General features: G+C 39.8%; 1 protein-coding gene across 8 annotated transcripts in view; it reads right to left on the reverse strand.

Annotated features, from left to right (window-relative positions):
- Nucleotides 1-322: 322 nt before the first annotated feature.
- RBM33 (RNA binding motif protein 33) overlaps nucleotides 323-18,712 on the reverse strand; it is a 102,798-nt gene continuing 84,408 nt past the window's right edge. For 3 of the 8 annotated variants that reach the window (XM_074868756.1, XM_074868736.1, XM_074868813.1), the window contains 4 exons: nucleotides 18,410-18,619; nucleotides 16,785-16,973; nucleotides 3,776-3,864; nucleotides 323-3,579 (listed from right to left, as the gene is read on the reverse strand). In XM_074868756.1, coding sequence (XP_074724857.1) covers nucleotides 3,531-3,579; nucleotides 3,776-3,864; nucleotides 16,785-16,973; nucleotides 18,410-18,619 — 537 coding nt within the window. In that variant the 3' untranslated portion in view covers nucleotides 323-3,530. Of the gene's footprint in view, nucleotides 3,580-3,775; nucleotides 3,865-16,784; nucleotides 16,974-18,409; nucleotides 18,620-18,712 lie in introns of those variants that run through there. The other 5 variants (XM_074868746.1, XM_074868765.1, XR_012628954.1 and 2 more) reach the window with 5 other exon arrangements.

The raw sequence follows: 18,712 nt of genomic DNA on the forward strand, positions 1-18,712 counted from the left end.
AGAAACCTCATGCCTTGGTCTGACAGTGCACTGTATCTCCCCTCGTAAGTTAAAGGACAGAGATTTTTTTTTTTTTTTTAATTAAAAAAAAGTAGAACATTCTACTAAAATACCACAGATCATACGGCCAATCCAATCTTTTAGTCAAGGCAAAATGGTTAGTTATAAAGTGAATTCTCCAGTGCTACAAGATGAAAACAAAATAATTTGAAAAAAAAAGTTGGCTCCATATAATCACCTACAGGAGTTGCCTATTAAAATAATTATAAAATTATGCTAATAAAAACTGTGAACAAATAATACACAGATCAGGATATATGTATTGACTTACTAGCATCTTTATAAAAATTTGAAGATATACACAAAAACACATCAACATTTATGGAACTGTATCCATTAAACTTAGATAAGACAACACAAAACTAACAAGTAGCTAAGATGTGGTGACTGTAAGCACTTTGAGTAACATTTTAATTTTAAAAGGTCAATATTTACATACTACATTAAATGCCTTTTTTTTTTCCATTTTGCATCATATTTTGAATGCATGATAAAGAAAGAACAAGATAATGGTTGCAACAGATCTTCCAAGAAAGTTAACTTAAGATGCTCAGATTTAACTATGTGCTGAAAGAGAACATGGCAAGAACACATCTGTCTAGCTTTACCTCTACTTCCTTCGGGTTTTTTTAGGAGGAGACAACAAATGGATCCAAAAGAGCTGTTACCATCCAAACTGATCATTGCCAAGAGACCCACTTTTAAGTTAGGATTTGAGAACTAACAAAACACAAACATTTTAACAAATGACTCACCTAATTGCTACTTTTGCTACTGAGTTTTTTAAGATATTAGATATGGTGACAACACAGGGTGTGAGTATGTATGTATGTGTATAATAAAATGCATATAGACATACATACATATAGTACATTTACATGTAGTAAGATACCCAGGTACTGCAATAAGCAGCTAAAATCACCACCAGCGATCTGCCCGTACCCTGCCTATGCACAAGCAATAATCTACTGCAACTGCCTTTAAAAAGGATGCATCTAGTCATTAAACAGGCATTGCTTACGTTGCCTCCTACATTTAAATAGATCCGAGGCGATTTCATGTCTTTATTCCAAAGCCACACATTTGTCTCAAAATTTTTTTTTAAAGAAACCCAACTGAATAAAAATTCTTAAAACTTAAGTTGGCTGAACCTCAGCCTCTTTGGGATGGATTCAAAACCCAAAGCAGGAGTGTTTCTAAAAACTTCTTTGACTTTTGAATCAAACCCATATTCTTCGGCTCCAAGAAACCCTCTAACCCCAATAACGTTTGCTTCTGACAGGACAGCTGATCAACTGCAGATGTTCCTACTGCTGAACTCAGCTGCTGGCCTGTCTGGCATTTGCATCTAACCCAGATTTCCAGACACGCACTATTATCGCTCTACTCTGAGATGACTTTCCATCCTTCTCATTACAGAGAAGCTGCTCCCTAACAGTGGGATGAATAACTGTTTAATGACTTGTTTTAAAGATAAGCATTTATTTCTTAAAAGTAAAAATTACATAACCTGAGGAGGCAGCGTAGGGGTCCTAGTACTCATGGTGTGAGGGGTTAAACAGCACTGGGCAGATCACCTCACAGGAGTCTCCTGGGTCTGCTCCCACCATGCACTTCCTACCTGCGGCTCATTCTGTCCTGGGCTTGGGTCTACCCTGAAGCACTAACAGCACCTTATGTACAGTAATTGTACTGGATGTTATTAAATATTATGCATAAATGGGGAACTATACAGATGGGTGTAAAACTCAATTCCATGCAAAAATTCTCATGCTACTGTGTCTTGTCACTAAGTTGTAAATGGGCTTAGAGTATTCTTTTATTTTTTTTCCCAGTGCAGTATTTCCAAAGTACCACATTACTCTGTATTATTTCAATGAACAAAGAGCAGTTTTACCTACAACACTTTTGACAGTACTTATTATTCAATCACTATTTTGATTAATTTCTACTTAATTGAAAATCTGGTCTAAAACTGTAAGAAAGCCAATTAGGTCTTTGTGACTTCATTACCATTAAATTTTTTTTAAAAAAATATAATCTATGGCACTATAAACTTGCTCAGTTCATCCTTCCACACTCGGCATGCCTATTTTGCACCCCATTCGCAGCTGTTTCCTTACATACCAATACTGTTCTTCTGCAGCCACTCAGGTAACAAACCTATAAGGTTTCTGCAAGTTCCCCCCGTCAAATAGTAGGTGAAGTGCTTAAAGTAAGGGATGAGGCAAAAGCTTCACAGTCTAAAAACTAAGGAAATGTTCATAAAAACTGGAATCCAATGTAAAGATGACATTTTAATAAGTTTATTCGGAAGTAAGTGAAGAAATTGTTCCTTTGGCAACACCATCTAGATGGTTCTAACCAAAAGGAAATATTACGAATTTTACTTTGAATAAAATATAAGCTCCTTAATGTTTGCATGTAATTTTTGGGAACTGTCACGTTCACCAACAGATTCACAATGTCCTTATAATCCTGTATTTATTGGGAACAACACATCAAACCAAGTCCTTTTGGTTATGGGTTTCTTATGGTTCAGCATTAGTCACAAAATAAATCTCAAAGAAAAAAAAAATTAATCAAAATAAAGCATAAGGCAATCTTGAAACACTAGCCCAAAAGAACTATTAGGAATGCGCCATTCTTCCTGTGTAACATTTTTGAAGTGAGCCACCAAATATTTCTTTTTCCTTGTATCTGGCAATGTCATTTAAAACCATCTAGTTTCAACTTGGAGTTCACAACCCCACGATGCTACTGAAGGGTAAAGATCCTTGTTTTTAAAAACCAAGGGAAAATACAGTAATGTTATTCCTACACAGGGTTTTATGGAGTAAGTGGAGTTGGAAGAAGATGGAAGTCTGTGTTGGAATAGAAAAATGCAAAGACAGACTTAGCTTATTTACAAAGAACAAAACTACAATTTTCCAGTGTCACCTCCAAAACTTCTCAGCATACTGCTATTCAGTGAAGTAGACCACGTTTAAATCTATGCAAGCATACCTTCTGTGCTCTCAAGATATACAACATAACTAATGTGTTTTGTTTAGAAAAGCGAGTTTTCATTCAAATACCTTGCACTGAAGATAAGAGCAACCATTATCAAATATTCTTTGCTATGAAGAAAGTTTTTAAATCTTTCGATGTAAACGTTCTCTCTCAAGTCACTGTGGTCACACAGTAGGATCTTGAAGAACAGTGTCTACATGCATTGAAAGCATTTTGAAAAAAAAAAAATCTGTACTTCCACGTGGTTACAACAGAACGTGAATAAACCAAACAGAAATTCCACCTTTGCAGATCCTCTCAAGTTCAGCTCTTCTGGAGAACATCTTGCTGCTTTCTGTAGTTCAACATAGCAATTAAAGACTAAGCCGAAAGGTTTTGCAACCCGATGGTTTTGCCACTGTGCCTCATGTAGCTCCACAGTATACTTCTGTTAGTGTCAGGGTTTCTCTCAGCAGACATCACTCAACTATCAGTGCCACGTTTATGTGGGACAGATCTATCATGTGCCTGTTAAAAGTTAAAAGAAATTTAAACCTGGTACTCGAACTGATTCTAGGGGTGGACAACAGACAAGGAGGTTCTATGAAGGTCACTAATAAACAGATGCTTGATTGGAATAAGAGAAACATTGAGCAGAGGAGACTGATTTAATCTTTTGAAGGGAGGGAAGGAACCGAGGCGGCAGAAGCACTTAATTATTTACCTGTGGAATTTCTGTTGAAATGCTAAAGCATGTGCTGGCTCCTTGAATTTTGCTATGGCTTTCCGTTGTTGAGGAAGCATCTGTAAACTCTGCAGAGACAAAATGCCAAAATATATTTTTAATATTCAAAGTTCCACTTTAAAAGACCCTTCATTTTGCACCAAACCAAATGAAATTCTTCCATATTTCTCTTCTCAGAAACATACTTCATTTCTCTTATTGGTGTCCAAGGAATGGAAGGAGAGGAGACCCAGTTGAAGGTGTTTGAGCAGGTGCATTAAGCAACTGTACCAACTGGAAAACTCAGACCACCACTCGTTAAGCAAAAACAACAGTTCTTCAATTCAATCCATACAGATGAACCAAACTCTGTGGCCAAACTCCCACCGAGTAAGAAACATTCACTGGGCAGAGCTCAACTTCACACACAAGCACCTGGAGTCATTCATCTGATGTACATTAAAGGATACAGGCTTTCCACGGCTTAAACAGGACAGAAACAGGAAAAAGAAGTGGTAGGTTTTGATCTCTAAACTGCATATCCTCACACTGTTTTAAAACAGTGGCTAGCTTTTGACAGACACTAACCACCACACAATCCCGATGAGATGACTCGGGTCACCACTTCCAAGTCCTGCTAGTAACAGGACACCATGCAACACTCACCTACCCAGACAAGTCCATCTGATAACGTGCTTCCCATACCATGAGAGCAGCATTTCACAATGCTGTAACTATCAAAAAACCCCCTGTGTAGTACTGAGGTCTCCACAACTACAGCACACCTCAGTCAGGGCTTTGGAGAACTCATGTCCTTGCTCCCTGCTGCAGCAGGAAGCCCAGGTAATGCCAAGATGATCCCAGAGAGCAGTCCTGTGGCCTTGGTAATGAGAAGTTATCAGACTTACTAAGACTGAATTTGATGCTCTGAGTTAGAGCTTCAGTTATAATAGCGTATTTTTCAAAAAGACACTTGAGAAATTCAAGATGAAGTTTTACACGTTCAGTAGGTACACACCCAACAATCAGTGAGAACATACGACTATTCAGCATCACAGAATATTCAGGATGGAGATGCTATGATCCTGTCATCTCACTGCCTGTGAACACAGGCCACAGATTTCACAGGAACTAGGTTAAAACAGATCTTCTGAAGGCTTCGGAAGTGTAATTTTAAAGCTCCATGTCACAGTGATTCCAGCATCTCATGGCAAGTTCTGGATATTTAATGGCCTATGCTGCATACATTCAAGACAGAATTGTTCTGATTGAGGTTCCAGTTTCCAACTGTTCTTACAACTTCGGATGCAGAATTAAAGAATTACTAACATTGCTCTCTGTGCATAAGTTTCTACATAAAGCCAATCCAGTTTTGTACTGAGCTTTATATGTATTTTTTTATATATATATATACTTACACATACAAATATATACACGCACACATATATAAAGAGAGACTTTAAAACTTTTCTATATAGAAATATTTCATTATATATATTTCATTATAACCTCCCAATGGGTAAGTATAAAGATAATTCTCTGCTCCTGCATCTCCCCTGGAACTCAGCAGCATCCTCACACATTTGGATGATTCCAGCACTCTGGTGGTCAGTCTCCAGGATTTTAAACTTTACCTGCAAAAACTCTGTATCATCATCTAGACTACTAAAGTACCACCACTTATCTTTAGACAAACAACTACTCCTTAGGAAACCATATACAACCCCACTTGTTGATACATTTTAAGGGTAACATACTTTTGAGATCTCTCAGTGAAAGAATTTTTAATTCAACTAATGTGTTCCCTGTTTGTTCAAGCTAATGCAGCATTTTAAGCAAGATGTCAAATGCCTAGATGAAATTTGCTATTAAAATTACCTACTTACATCTTTTTTTGAAGAGGTAAGACTCACGTTGGTAAGATGCTTATTTAGCAAGAGCTGCGACACCCTATAGTCATATTTCTTCATATCTAAGCCAGACAATTCAGCTCTAGGTTCTTTCTGTAACTTATCTACCTGTGATTTTGAACTAATTAATTTTGGCAGTAGCTATTTTGCACCTTCTTGTAATTGACAGGAAACCTCCCTCCCACCAGGAAAATCACAGAAGTTTAATACTTCCATCACTCCTGTGATTTCAAAGTGAAAGCTGAGGAAAAGTTAAAAGGTTTCAGCAAACTTGATAAGCACAGCAGGTTAATCTGCACTGTATAGTTTTTGGAAAGCTGCTGTGATGTAAAGATTTAGCTAAGTCACTGTAACTTCTTGGTTTCTCAGCTGGTAGGAATGGGATTTAGCTGTAAAAAAAGTAGAACACATGGCAGATGATTTTTGTTTTCTTAATCAGAAAGCTCTTGACAAAGTTAAGCACATTCTACCAACAAGAATACAGTCACGCTGCAGAAAGTGCCAATGAAAGACCCTGGACAAAGCTCAGCTCTTCTGGAGGCTATCTGCTAAAGTTTGTGTTCTTCTCCTTTACTGGTCACTTCATTATGATTTATAGAACTGTATCTAATACACATTCTTCGACATCAGTTTTCTAGCTAGAAAAGAACCAAGGACCAGGTAAATCCTATCACTAAACTTTGAAGACTAAGAATTAATCCCAGCCATTAAATAAGATTTAGAAACAAGAGACTTGTAAGAGTGGGAAAAAAAAGAATCTCTGAAGTGCAGTTAAAAAAAAAAAAGTAGTAGATCTGTTCCTTTCAAAGAACTTGACACTTAATATGAGAAAAAAACTGTCTGAATCACTGAAAGGACAACTATTTCAGAGAACAGTTGGAAAAGAGCTGGAAAGGAACCTGGGACACATCCCTTCAGCGGTACCCTGCATGTCCTGTTGTCACCCATTTCTCTCCCCTCTCCTCAACCATCTTCAGCCCTCCTGCTGACAACCAATCCTCACAACAACGCCAGGTCTCACTCAACTACCACAGGAGATTCTCCCAATGCTTTATGCTCCAGAGCCCTGTTGTGATCAACTGAGGAAGAGAAGCTGCATTTAGTAACTTTTTCCACAAGAACTGAGCTATTAGTGCATTAATATTCTGGAGATGCACAAAAGCAAAATGTGATTTTGCAGTTTATACTATAATGATAAATTATTAAGAAGCTGCTCATTAATCAGCATATAAAAAAATTGACTAAAAGAAGATATTCTGGTATAGTGCAGACTTACTAGCAAAATTAGGCAAAGTATCTAAATATTATTATAGATAACTTATTTATACTTTCATATGAATTACTAAAGTTTACTGACTGACTAGTTTGGGTATTATGTCACAGCCTGTTCTTATGCTGTATTACGGCTTTATTTTCCAAAGAAAAAAATGCAATCAAAGCACTAAATTCATTTTAATTTCAATACTCAATTGCTTTGGCAACAAGGCATCAATTCTTGGGTAAGTCTATTGAAAAGTATCTTTATCAGACTTAATTTCACTTGTCAATACAGACAACTGTGGAAACAAAACTCCAACCCATCTGATCCTTCGCTGAACTACCTAAATACCATCCATTAAACAGCCCAGGGTAAGGCAGTAACTTCTAGCACCAGGTTCTTCTCAACTACTGCAGTTACACATGCCCATGCTTTAACAAGAGAGAGAATTAAGGACTGCAAAATGAAAGGATAAACTAATGCTACACAAATGATACTTCTCCAGTTAGAAACTGTCAAAAAAATTTTAATTCAAACTGTTTTAATACAAATTCTCAGCCTCCACTGTGCTCAAACCATGGTAGTGAAAACGATGCAGAGTCACTTCATGTTTGTTTAGGTATATTAGGTATATACACCTTATTTAGGTATTAAAAAAAGTTCTGGTTTTATTTTAGCAAGAAAAAAGACAATTACTAAGCTAAATCACTTTGATGATATGACCACAATGGCCTGAAATATCACCATAAATATCTTTGCTGACAAAGATTTTTAATATCTCAACATAAATCGTGATCTACATTGTGTTTTCAAATGAACCCTCATCTATCATGACTTGCAAGTATGAACATTATTCATCCTCCTAACAAAGATTTCTTGAAAATTTATGTTCTGATTTTGGGACAATATCTACTTATCTGCATTATTATTTCAACTCTGAGTTTTATGCTTAACAGAACTGTCAGGCACAGAGCAAGTAGGTGCAATTTTGCCAGAGTGTGCAGGTCCTGAGCTGCTGCTATCCCACCCTGAGCAGATGAGTTATCAGCTGGGAATGCAAATGGGTGTTCCACTTTAGCAGAAACCTTAAGTAAAATAACTGCATACCCATCCTACTGGATTATTTCTGTCTCTTTGAATTTGGGATGATACACGGTTTAGAGCTGATCCTGCACTTAGATGATGTTAACAGCGATAGTTTGAAGAAAACACATTTTTTTGCGTAACCTGTGGAATTTTTGGACTACTGACCTCAGTGAAGTTAAAACTTCCATGTGAAGCATGAAATTATGGATGCCTCTCCTACAGATCACCAAGCCTTGAAGCAAGAGCTAACTAAAACAGCAAGAGGCTGAGAAGATCACTGCCAAAGTAAGGTGAGAATACAGATCTGAGAGGGGAAAAATAAGATAAAGAAATCCACAGTGTGTGACAATTAGTAGGAAGCACAACAATTTTTAGTCCTGAAGAAAATATTTCTGCTTGACAAGGTTTAATATGGGCAAGACTTACAAGATCCTTGGTTGCTCAGAATCTTGTTTATCCATCATTTGAGCCAAAGCCAAACGGACCTACAACTCTCTGTAAATATATCAGTCCTTTGTGAGAAGTGCTAGCCCTCCTGCAACACCAATTTCCAAAAATACCAAAGGATTGCTACAGAGGACCACACCAATGACCTGTTCCACTGCCAAATCCTTAACAGCTCGTGCTATGGCTGATACCCCGAGTGCCACAACACAAATGCCTTGCACACTACTGGTGGTAAGTTTTGGGTTTTTTTCTTTACAAAATCTAGATGACTTCTGGTTTGTACTCTAATGCTTGAGTAATGTGCTACGTGGAGACAGATACCTTCAAATCTCTATTAAATACTTCTTTCAATAATGTTCAGATACAGTAAGCACCACAGATTAATGGCATTTTGTGATGGGTTGACCCCGGCTAGATGCTAAATGCCCACCAAAGCCGCTCTATCACACCCCTCCTCAGCTGGACAGGGGAGGGAAAATATAATCAAAGACTCATGGGTTGAGACAAGGACAGGAAGAGATCATTCACCAATTACCACCACAGGTAAAACAGACTCAACATGGGGAAATTAATTTATGGCCAATCATACAGAGTAGGATAATGAGGAATTAACCCCAATATTAAAAACACCTTCTCCCCACCCCTCCCTTCTTCCCAGGCCTCCCTTCTTCCCAGGCTCAACTTTACTCCTGAGTTCTCTACCTCCTCCTGAGCAACACAGGGGGACAGGGAATGGGGGTCGCAGTCAGTTTATCACCTGTTGTCTCTCCTGCTCCTTCCTCCTCAGGGGGAGGACTCCTCACACTTTTCCCCTGCTGCAGCATGGGGTCCCTCTCACAGGAGACAGTCCTCCACAAACTTCTCCAATGTCAGTCCTTTCCACATGCTGCAGTTCTTTATGAACTGCTCCAGCATGGGTCCCCTCCATGGGGTGCAGTCCTTCAGGAACAGACTGCTCTAGTGTGGGTCCCCCCACAGGGTCACAAGTCCTGCCAGCAAACCTGCTCCAGCGTGGGCTCCAGTCCACAGGTCCTGTCAGGAGCCTGCTTTAGCGTGGGCCTTCCACGGGGTCAAAGCCTCCTTCAGACACCCACCTGTTCCAGCATGGGCTCCCCCAGGCTGCAGGTGGATCTCTGCCCCACCATGGACCTCCAAGGGCTGCAGGGGCACAGCCTGCCTCAACATGGGCTGCACCACAGGCTGCAGGGGAATCTCTGCTCCAGCGCCTGGAGCACACCCTCCTTCTCACTGACCTTGGTGTCTGCAAAGTTGTTGCTCTCACACATTCTCACTCCTCTCCCAGCTGACATTGCACAGCAGTTTTTACTCTTTCTTAAATACGTTATTTCAGAGGCGTGCTACCACTGTCGCTGATGGGCTTGGCCCTGGCCAGCGACAGGTCCTTCTTGGAGCCGACTGACATTGGCTCTGACAGACACAGGGGAAGCTTCTGGCAGCTTCTCACAGAAGCCACCCCTTGTAGCCCCGCCCTACTACCAAAACCTTGCCATGCAAACTCAATATACATTTCTGAAAAACTAATTCAGTGTGTTGGTTTTAGACCTGAGGTAGTATCACAAAGAAGGTAAGAGCATCAGACAGGTCTTCATATAGTACTAAATGACAGATGTTCTCTCATTTTCAAACACCACATCATACTAAAGTAATCCTTAGTCTTATGACCTCCATTATAATGATAAAAATATGAGTCTATCTTTCCAAAAGTATCATGCCTCATTAGGAATTTGATTTGAAATTAGTATTATTCTGTAACCTACTGATTTTGAAAGGCCAGGCAGGGGAGGCAGGGAATGACCGGCCATGGAGCACTGCCTCTGGAGATAAGCTGGTTCTACCGAGCACCACTTGGCCTCCCACTTAAAACGTTTCCTCCCCAGGAGCTTTCCCTATTGTCACACTGTGCTCCCCTAGAATTCTCCTTCTACCATGAATTCCTAAACTGAAATATCACAATCCTCCCAAACATCACAGCTCTGAGAAAACAACTTCATTCACATCTTCTCTTTAAATTGACCTAGTCAGATGTTCACCAGAGGATGAAAACCCCTTCTCGGATCCACTCAGGTGTAAAGGATTGACAATACATACAATAAAACTTCCAAGGGATTTCAAATGACTGGTTACTTTACGGATTCAGGTATACAGATCCACTGTACAGCACTTCCTGAGACTAACTTGAGATCAGAGGTATTCTGGGCATGTTCCCATTCAATTCTGGGGAACAGAGATTACATTCTGACATATACCCAGCATTAAAAATAAAAAACTGGTTTAGGCTGAGGAGGAGTATTTTATATGGAAAGGATTTAGGCAACATAGAGCTCATACTGATCTTGATTATTTCCTTTTTCTGCTTCCTTAGGCAATGCCATGGGAAGATACAAATCTTGTGCTGAATGGAAAATGGAACAAAACCAGCATTTCATGATCACTCATGCTTTTGATTAAGAGTTTGCCTACAAACTGTTTTAAAACATACTATTTAATTCAACAACATAAAAAAATCAGCAGCTCTGTTTTTTTCTGCAACTGAACTATTACCAGTGACTAATCATAAAATGACCATTCCCTCTGCAGACGTTTCTTTAGGCCTGCAGACCTACACTACCATCAAATTTCTCCTTTACACACACTCTGTAATTAAACCTACACTTTTACAATATCAGTAATATTTACAATAATATTGGAATAGCCTGTATGATAACAGCAGCCCAATAATCTCTAGTGAAGCTTCACTGCAAGACAAAGAGCCTTGAGACAAGCAGCAGGACATCCATGAGTAGAAAGCAAGAGATGGCTTGCAGAAAGCAAACATCTTTGACACCAAAACTCTCAAGAGGTTACACAGAGAGGAAGAAGTTAAAAGGGAGATAACAGAGCACTGGGATATGAAAACCAAGCAGGCAGGAGTTGAGACTGGAGCAAGAACTCATTTCAATTATAGGAGACACGTGGGAAATAAAAGTTTTCTCCTTAATTTCTTTCACTGAAGTAAATGAACTACCTAATAGACCACACATTCAGTTCATCAGTGAGTTTGGGATTAGGAGTAGCAGTCCATACGAAGCTGCTAAAAAAGGATCTATGTAAAAAGAAAGTGTAAACTTTCCTAACCAACATCATCTCCAGTGAGTGATCCAACCTGATTGGAGTAAGTTCAACAACAACACGGCAGACACTTTCTAAAAAGAAAGACTGGATTCTATTTATTCTTCCCTCCCATCAATAAATGCAGACACATTTTTATTATCCTCACAGTCTCCTGACAGCTGGGAGCAACACTTCCTAGCCATTACCAAGAGACATGGAGGCTGGGACAGAATGTATTTGTTTTATCCTCAGCTGTTGTAACTGATCTCTTCCACCTTTTGTCCCTCCTTACTGCTTTTCTGCCACCTTTGACTTCCTACTGTCTTCCTTTAAAAGTGCTCAGCTTTCCACCTCCGTATGCAAGATGAGATGAGAAGAAAGGATCTGTCATTGAGATGGGCATCTGTAGCTCACATACCGCTCTACAGCAGGGCTGAACTGGACAGGCTCACGATGGAGCTGCTCCTCTCTTCCCACAGCCCCAAGGATTCAGCAGAACCACCCATGTCTTCTCTCACATCTTCTGCAACAGTTAAAAAGGTTTTTTACAGGAGGAAGACCACATAGGTCACCACACTGGCCCTGCATGCCTCGTGTGCCGTGTCACACAGAGTACGGCCCTGCTGATCTGCAAGAGCACTGATGTTCTGGGCACGCTCATCCACAGGTACTTGTTTCCACGGATATCTCTTTAAGCTAAAAATAAATTCAGCAATTTTGAATACCGTGTCAGTTCAGAGAGCTGCCTTTACCCTGACTGAGCACTAGGTAGCACTGTCACTCTAAGAAAGCAAAGAGAAGCACATCAACACGGCAATTGTTTTTCCCCTCTGAGACCAGAAAAAAAATGACGTTACCAGAGTAAAACTCGGTTTTGTAAAACTACTCAAAATACACCTATAGTCACAACATTCTCGTCACCTCTGATATACAACAGTGGTGTTTTTCAAGTATTTTTCTCTTAACATCAGAATTTATGATCTTAAATCTTCACAAAGCAATACTGAGATTTTGCACTGATGTTTTGTTTGCAACATTTACTGTAAGAAAATATGATTAAAGACGATGATGAAACAGCTCCACAGAACAGTCACTCAGTGCTCAAATTACCTGGCGATCTAGCAAATGATCCCCTCTACCTGCTACCATCCAAAAAAAAAAAAATCTGAAGGTGGCAATAAGTAGCTGAACACAAGGCTCTTTAGACAGTATAAACATTAAACCCAGATTCAAGAGCACCAAAGAAAAAAAATGCGCTGGGTTTTACATGACCGTTGCAACTTATTAGTAATCTACTTTAGCAAGTGGTTCTGGATGGATGTGTACTGAATGTCACTGCTCCAGCATGATCCCCAGGAGGCTTTATTTTGGTGGTGTGCTCGGAAATCTTCTGTAGTTTCCAACACTTTGGAATGCATAATTTTATTTACAGCATGTAATTATCTTAGATTCAGCACTCAGATTTTACTGCAGATACATTGTGTGTGAAAGCTTACCCTCTCCAGAAAGAGTCTGACAGCAAACCTTATGTGGAAAGGAAGCACTTTTCCTGCTAATTTAATCATGTTTGAGTTGTAAAATGCAGCTATGACTAAGGGGCTCTTCCTGAAGTGCCAAAGATTTTCTTCTATTCAGTATCTTGAGATGGTATTTTTAATGGTATTTTTTTCTCCTATGTTAATAACAGAGAAGCTTTAATGAAGCAAGGATGAGAATTAAGAGTCTTCAGTGATTAAGGAACAGAAGGTATTTCAAAGCTCATATATGGGAAAAGATAATTTCCTCCATTTCTAGGGTATGGAAGGGAAAAAAATGCTGAATTTCCAACTTCATCTGTAAGTCTCCTTCATCTTCTCTTATGCATGCCCAGCTATTCTCAAACCCTGACTCAGAGCTACCACCTCAATCCTAGCCGATGGCAAAGCTAGGAGCACTGAACGTCATAAATCGAGGGAGGTATTCAACCTCCCTTCCCAAGGTTTGTACCTCAATAATGATACTGACATGAAAAAGCTTAAAAAAAAAATTCCAATCCTTTTGTACCCAGAAAAACAAAGTAATGTCTTCTTCCCCATTCACTCCATTGATAAGTTATAGACTTTTTCCATAAATACGTTAAAACTTTCTGTTATGCCAGGAAAGATCCTCCTCCTGAGAAAACATATGCAGGTAAAGTGCATTGCAACAAAACCAGGAGCCAAACTATATATCTGAAAATAGGAGCCAGTGTGGGATCAATTGCTCTACAGATGCTCTACAGATGCAGTAGTATGGAAGGTGCAGGTTAAGCAGAGAACCTGTACTAGGTGGGACAAGTGCTCACAATCTGTTCTTGCTGTCAAAGAGCAGAGAGATCATTGGAAAGTATTTCTGCCCCTTCTCTGGGAGCTAGCCTCAGTACAGTCATTCCCACATTTGTGTGTTGACTGCAGCAGAAATTGATATACAAGAGGCAATATTCAGATTTATGAGCTGCGTTTGCACGTCACTGTGAAGCAAGATGCTTGCTTATTACCATCCAAGGCGTATGTCCTACAGTTTGGGAATCTTTACCGTTAACCAAGGATTTGGGTGTTGGGTAATCAGCATGTGTCATTTCAAGACGCTATCCAGGCAGGAAGATAACTCCTTAAGTTCTGATTCAGATTTTAACTTTTTATAATAATTGCAAAAAATAAGCATGAATTTGACACTCACATGTCCCCCTCAAATAAAATTCAAGAAACAGAGTTCAGTTCATTAAGGAAAGTTTTGCTGAATATAATCAACAGCTAAAGATACAATATTCTACATCCTAAAGATGCAGTCAGCTACAACTGACCCACCTTTCCCTCCTCTATCTTCTTGAACTTCATCTGAACAGCTAAAAATACGGGCACCTTCTTTAATTTCAAAAAAAAGCAGTTAGAATTTCTCAAAACAGCCATCTCCCCAAATCCCTCTTATTTCAGTTCATCAGGCTGCAACACTTCATCTTAGAAGATTACGAGCTCTGCACTACCTGAGATCTCTTTGCTCTGGCCATGGCCATGACCTGTCCTTGCCTCTCCCACATACTGTCTGCACACATGAAACCCCCAAAGCCCACGTGGCAAGGAATCCTTCCATCCACTACTCAGCTCTCTTCAGTAGCTCACTTCTGCACTCCTCATTGCAAGCCACGTACATGAAACACATTTTAAAGGAAGGATGAGGAAATAACCAAGCAGAGTATCCCTTCACTATCCCGACCACTTCCAGCTGCAGGTGATTTTGTACAGCCCTGAGCACAAATACTAGTAAAAACATTAATTTACAGCCACAAGAAAATCCACTTATGTGCTTCAGGATATTGATCTCTTTGAAAGATCTAGCACCATCTGTGTAAGAGTGATTTTTGTGAATAGGGCAACACAGATTTTCAAACATTTTGGTTTTAGATTTTGTCTTACAAGGCACTTAAAACTGCTGCTGCCTCTTCCTCATCTGGTGTGTTAAGACTTCTGTGGTACCACCTCTCATGGTACCAAAAAAAAAAAAAAAAAACAAAAAGCTAAATATTGCATATGGTGGTAGTGTCTCATATTCTTCCCTCAAAAGGATCGCTTCTCCCCTGCATATTTCACTATCCACACTTGTGAAACATCAGTCGCAAACAAGCCAGGAAATTTCTAGGCTTCTACAAATCAGACTTGAATTTCAAGTGGAGAATTAGCACAAAAGCCTTTTACATCATTAGCTAAATTCAAGCATCTCTTTTAAGTACTACTTCTAGATCTCTAATAAGGTGAAAATAGGTGATGATTTAGAAACCATAATTTCTAAAAGGTACAGCTGACGCTGCTGCAAGAATACCAGTTCTGTAGGGCACAGGGATGCATCAAATCCCACTATAAAATTTGTTGTTTTTTTTTTCCTGTAAGTACATCCTTCCACACTGGTCTGTGACACTGAATTGAGAGACCAGAGTTCGGAGTCTGCTATGAAACAGCAAGTACTGAATAAATTTTTTTAGCACATTCTCAATAACTTCTCTCAATTGTGAGTATTTCCTAGCAGGGTTTTTACTAATCTCCTTCTAATATTCTCATGCAAGATTTAGCAAGTAAACACTGAATAAATGTGCTTTGGAACTGTATGAATTATTTCCTTGAGTACTACAGAACATCAAGGGACAAAGTATTTTGTGAGAGTATTTTTGCTTTCACAAACAAATTAAACCTCTCGGAATTGACGATGTAAATAATTCAGCATTATTCCATTTACTAAATTGGGAAGAAGTGAGGCAGAGTGTACATCTTTAGGAGAGCAGCGTGTTTTGCAAAAGAAAGATGATCCCACTAATAGTCTCACAGAATAGCTCCAATTCATGCACTGCTTTTGTCTGAAAATGTTGATCTTGTCAAAAGGAACACTCAGAAGGGAAAAAAAAAAATCAAGGAAAAAAATTCTCCTCATCTGTATGTTTCATTATTCATTAACTGGTATTTTCAACAATAAGTCAGACAAGGCCTCTGAAGTCCTTCAGTGCTTTGAAAACCTCCTGTTTTCCTAAAGTCAGTTTAACTGATACATCAGTTCCAGGAGGCAGTTTACGAACAGAAGCTTCACAGTAGATATACAGCATGTGCATGTGTCATAACCCTGCTCACAGGCCCCTCCTAAAGAGAACTTTATAAAAAATAAAGGATAAATACAATCCTTCAAAGGAGACTATGTTTTCACCTGAAAAGATAGATGGTGCTACTACATGGTACAAAATCTCCACTGAGTAGCAGTCATTAAGTGCTCTTACCCCAGGACTGCAATGACAGGAAAAGGTAAATGTCAAAGAAGAGAGTAGGTGCAAGTCAACAATAAAAACAAGGACAGCAACCAAAAATACATTTTCTTTAATATGTTAATTCGGCTTTAACAACCTCACAGAATGGACAGGGTTGTATTGTCTAAGAAAATAATGGAGATAGCACAGGAACTCCAAAATGAAGGAGACTCTTTTGCAGCAGGAATGTGATGGTTAGCAAAATCCTACCATACCTCCCCTGCCGCAGTATCATCATGTGCTTGTCTTTGCTACCAGGTGTAGCATGTGTGAGTGGGGGTGCCTTCAAACATAAATTACCAATAAACACACATTGTATTTAGTGTCAGGGAATTAATTGAGCTTTCCGGAATGAAAGCCTTTTGGCACAAAAATGATAAAGCGAGGTTGACCTACCTGAATGGGTCCCACTGACATCAGCAGGTTTTTCAGTTGGACATCAGTAGTTGATGAAGAAAGCCCTTCAACTGACACAATACAGGGCTGAGGTTTGCACTCCACCACTCGCAGGTTCTGTTTATTTGGCATCAAGCGTCCTCGGCCCATCTGGCCTGCTACTCCTCTGCCTCTGCCGTGCATAATGACCTGCCAACAACAAAAGTAACAGTATTTTGATTTACTTACCTAGTGCTTCTGCTCACTGCATCTGACAGACAATATAAAAGTTGGCGATTTACTAAAAGACTTGATTAAAGTACGCGTTGATTTAAAACAGCTTGTTGCTGTTTGCCCATTTGAAAGGCCACTTATTAACATATTCATCCACTGCTTATACAGACCTCTTTTAGAAGGATAGCAAGTTATATATTGAGTTACATATACTGCATTGAGGCTAAAAGCCTTTGCTTTAGCACAGACTGACCAAGCAGTGGAAGGTCTCAGACCAAAATCTATAACCTAGTTTTCAACAATGATCACATTAGCAGCATGTGTTCAGCTACCATATTTTCAGCCTGGCCAAAAAAACCAACCAGTGATCCCTCTCCTTTTTCTCTTCTCATCCCACAAATAAATTTAATGTCTCCACAAGACCAGCAAAGTGCTTTCAAGCACCGCCAGTCTCTTTTACTAGCAACTCTTGGTCTGATATCAGGATGGAGTACTTGCATATGCTAAGTAACTTTAAAACAACTTTTTTTCAAAGTTCCTTTCCCCCAAATCCTGTAGGATCTGGCACCACAGTATTCTCTGGAGTAGGAAATGTGTGGGTTTTGTTCTTATAAATTAAAGGTTGAACAGTTGGAGAGAGGAAAAATAACAATGCAACGAGAGTAATGAACATTAAACAGAGTTAACACTTCACATTGAGTTAACACTCAACACAGTTTCTCGATTCCTACTTGAAAAGCCTATGGAGGGTAACGACTTTTCACCCCCCTCTGTATCAGCAAGGAAACTTTATCCTTACATGTAGCAGGAAGATTATACCCAACAGTTCAAAACCAAGAAATAACTTAAAAGCCAAAATACCAGCTATCTTCAGGGAGCGTGCCAGTTTGCAAATGCTGAGAAGGCACACGCCACTGCCACTCAAATCCTCTCCCTGCCTCCTCCCCGTGCATGATCAGTGCAAAAATCAAGTTATGAGATCACCAACTGTTCGGAGTGATACCAACTCTGAGGATCGACCAAAGAGCATCCTGAAACAGTCACTGTGTGCTTCCACGTATGCAGGAAACAGCTGGAATAAAAGCTTAAGCACAACTTCGGAAAAACTCTTGGTTTTAGAGCCAGAAAGCAGGTTGGATACCGTCTCCTACAGTAGCTATGTCGGGACGCGAGCATTTCCCCCAGGGAGTACTGTGCTGGCCAGAAAGCCAGCAGATGAAACAACCTGCAGGCATCGCCAGTCTGTGCTGGACACAAACAGGTCTCTCTAGATTAAAAGCTTTATATGCAATTATGCATCTCCTGAGTCATGCAGCCCTGCGCTAGCAATTGACAAACAGAATGCTAGTTATTAATAGAGCAACACAGCTAGACAGTAAAACTTCTAGCAGCAATATGCATCTAAAAATCACCTTTTTAGGTTGATGGATTCCCTGGATGTTTTTGACTCCTTGAGGAGCTGGTGAATGGATCTGAGCCTGCTGCTGCTGTTGGTGCTGCTGCTGTTGCATTCCCTTTGTCAATGTGACCTTCCGCACTGGCTGCTGTTTCGGCTCCGGGGGTTGTTGAGGCCGCTGGGGCTGGCCCTCTGGGTGAAAAAAGCCAGCATCCTCTCCCCCCTGCTGAAATCAACAACACAACAGGCGGCTCAATGTCCAGGCACTGCAAACCCTCGCCCTGAGCAGCCTCCTGCCACATCCAGCTCGCTCAGCGCA

Source organism: Strix uralensis, chromosome 1 (genome assembly GCF_047716275.1).
Source record: "Strix uralensis isolate ZFMK-TIS-50842 chromosome 1, bStrUra1, whole genome shotgun sequence".
Lineage (NCBI taxonomy): Eukaryota > Metazoa > Chordata > Aves > Strigiformes > Strigidae > Strix > Strix uralensis.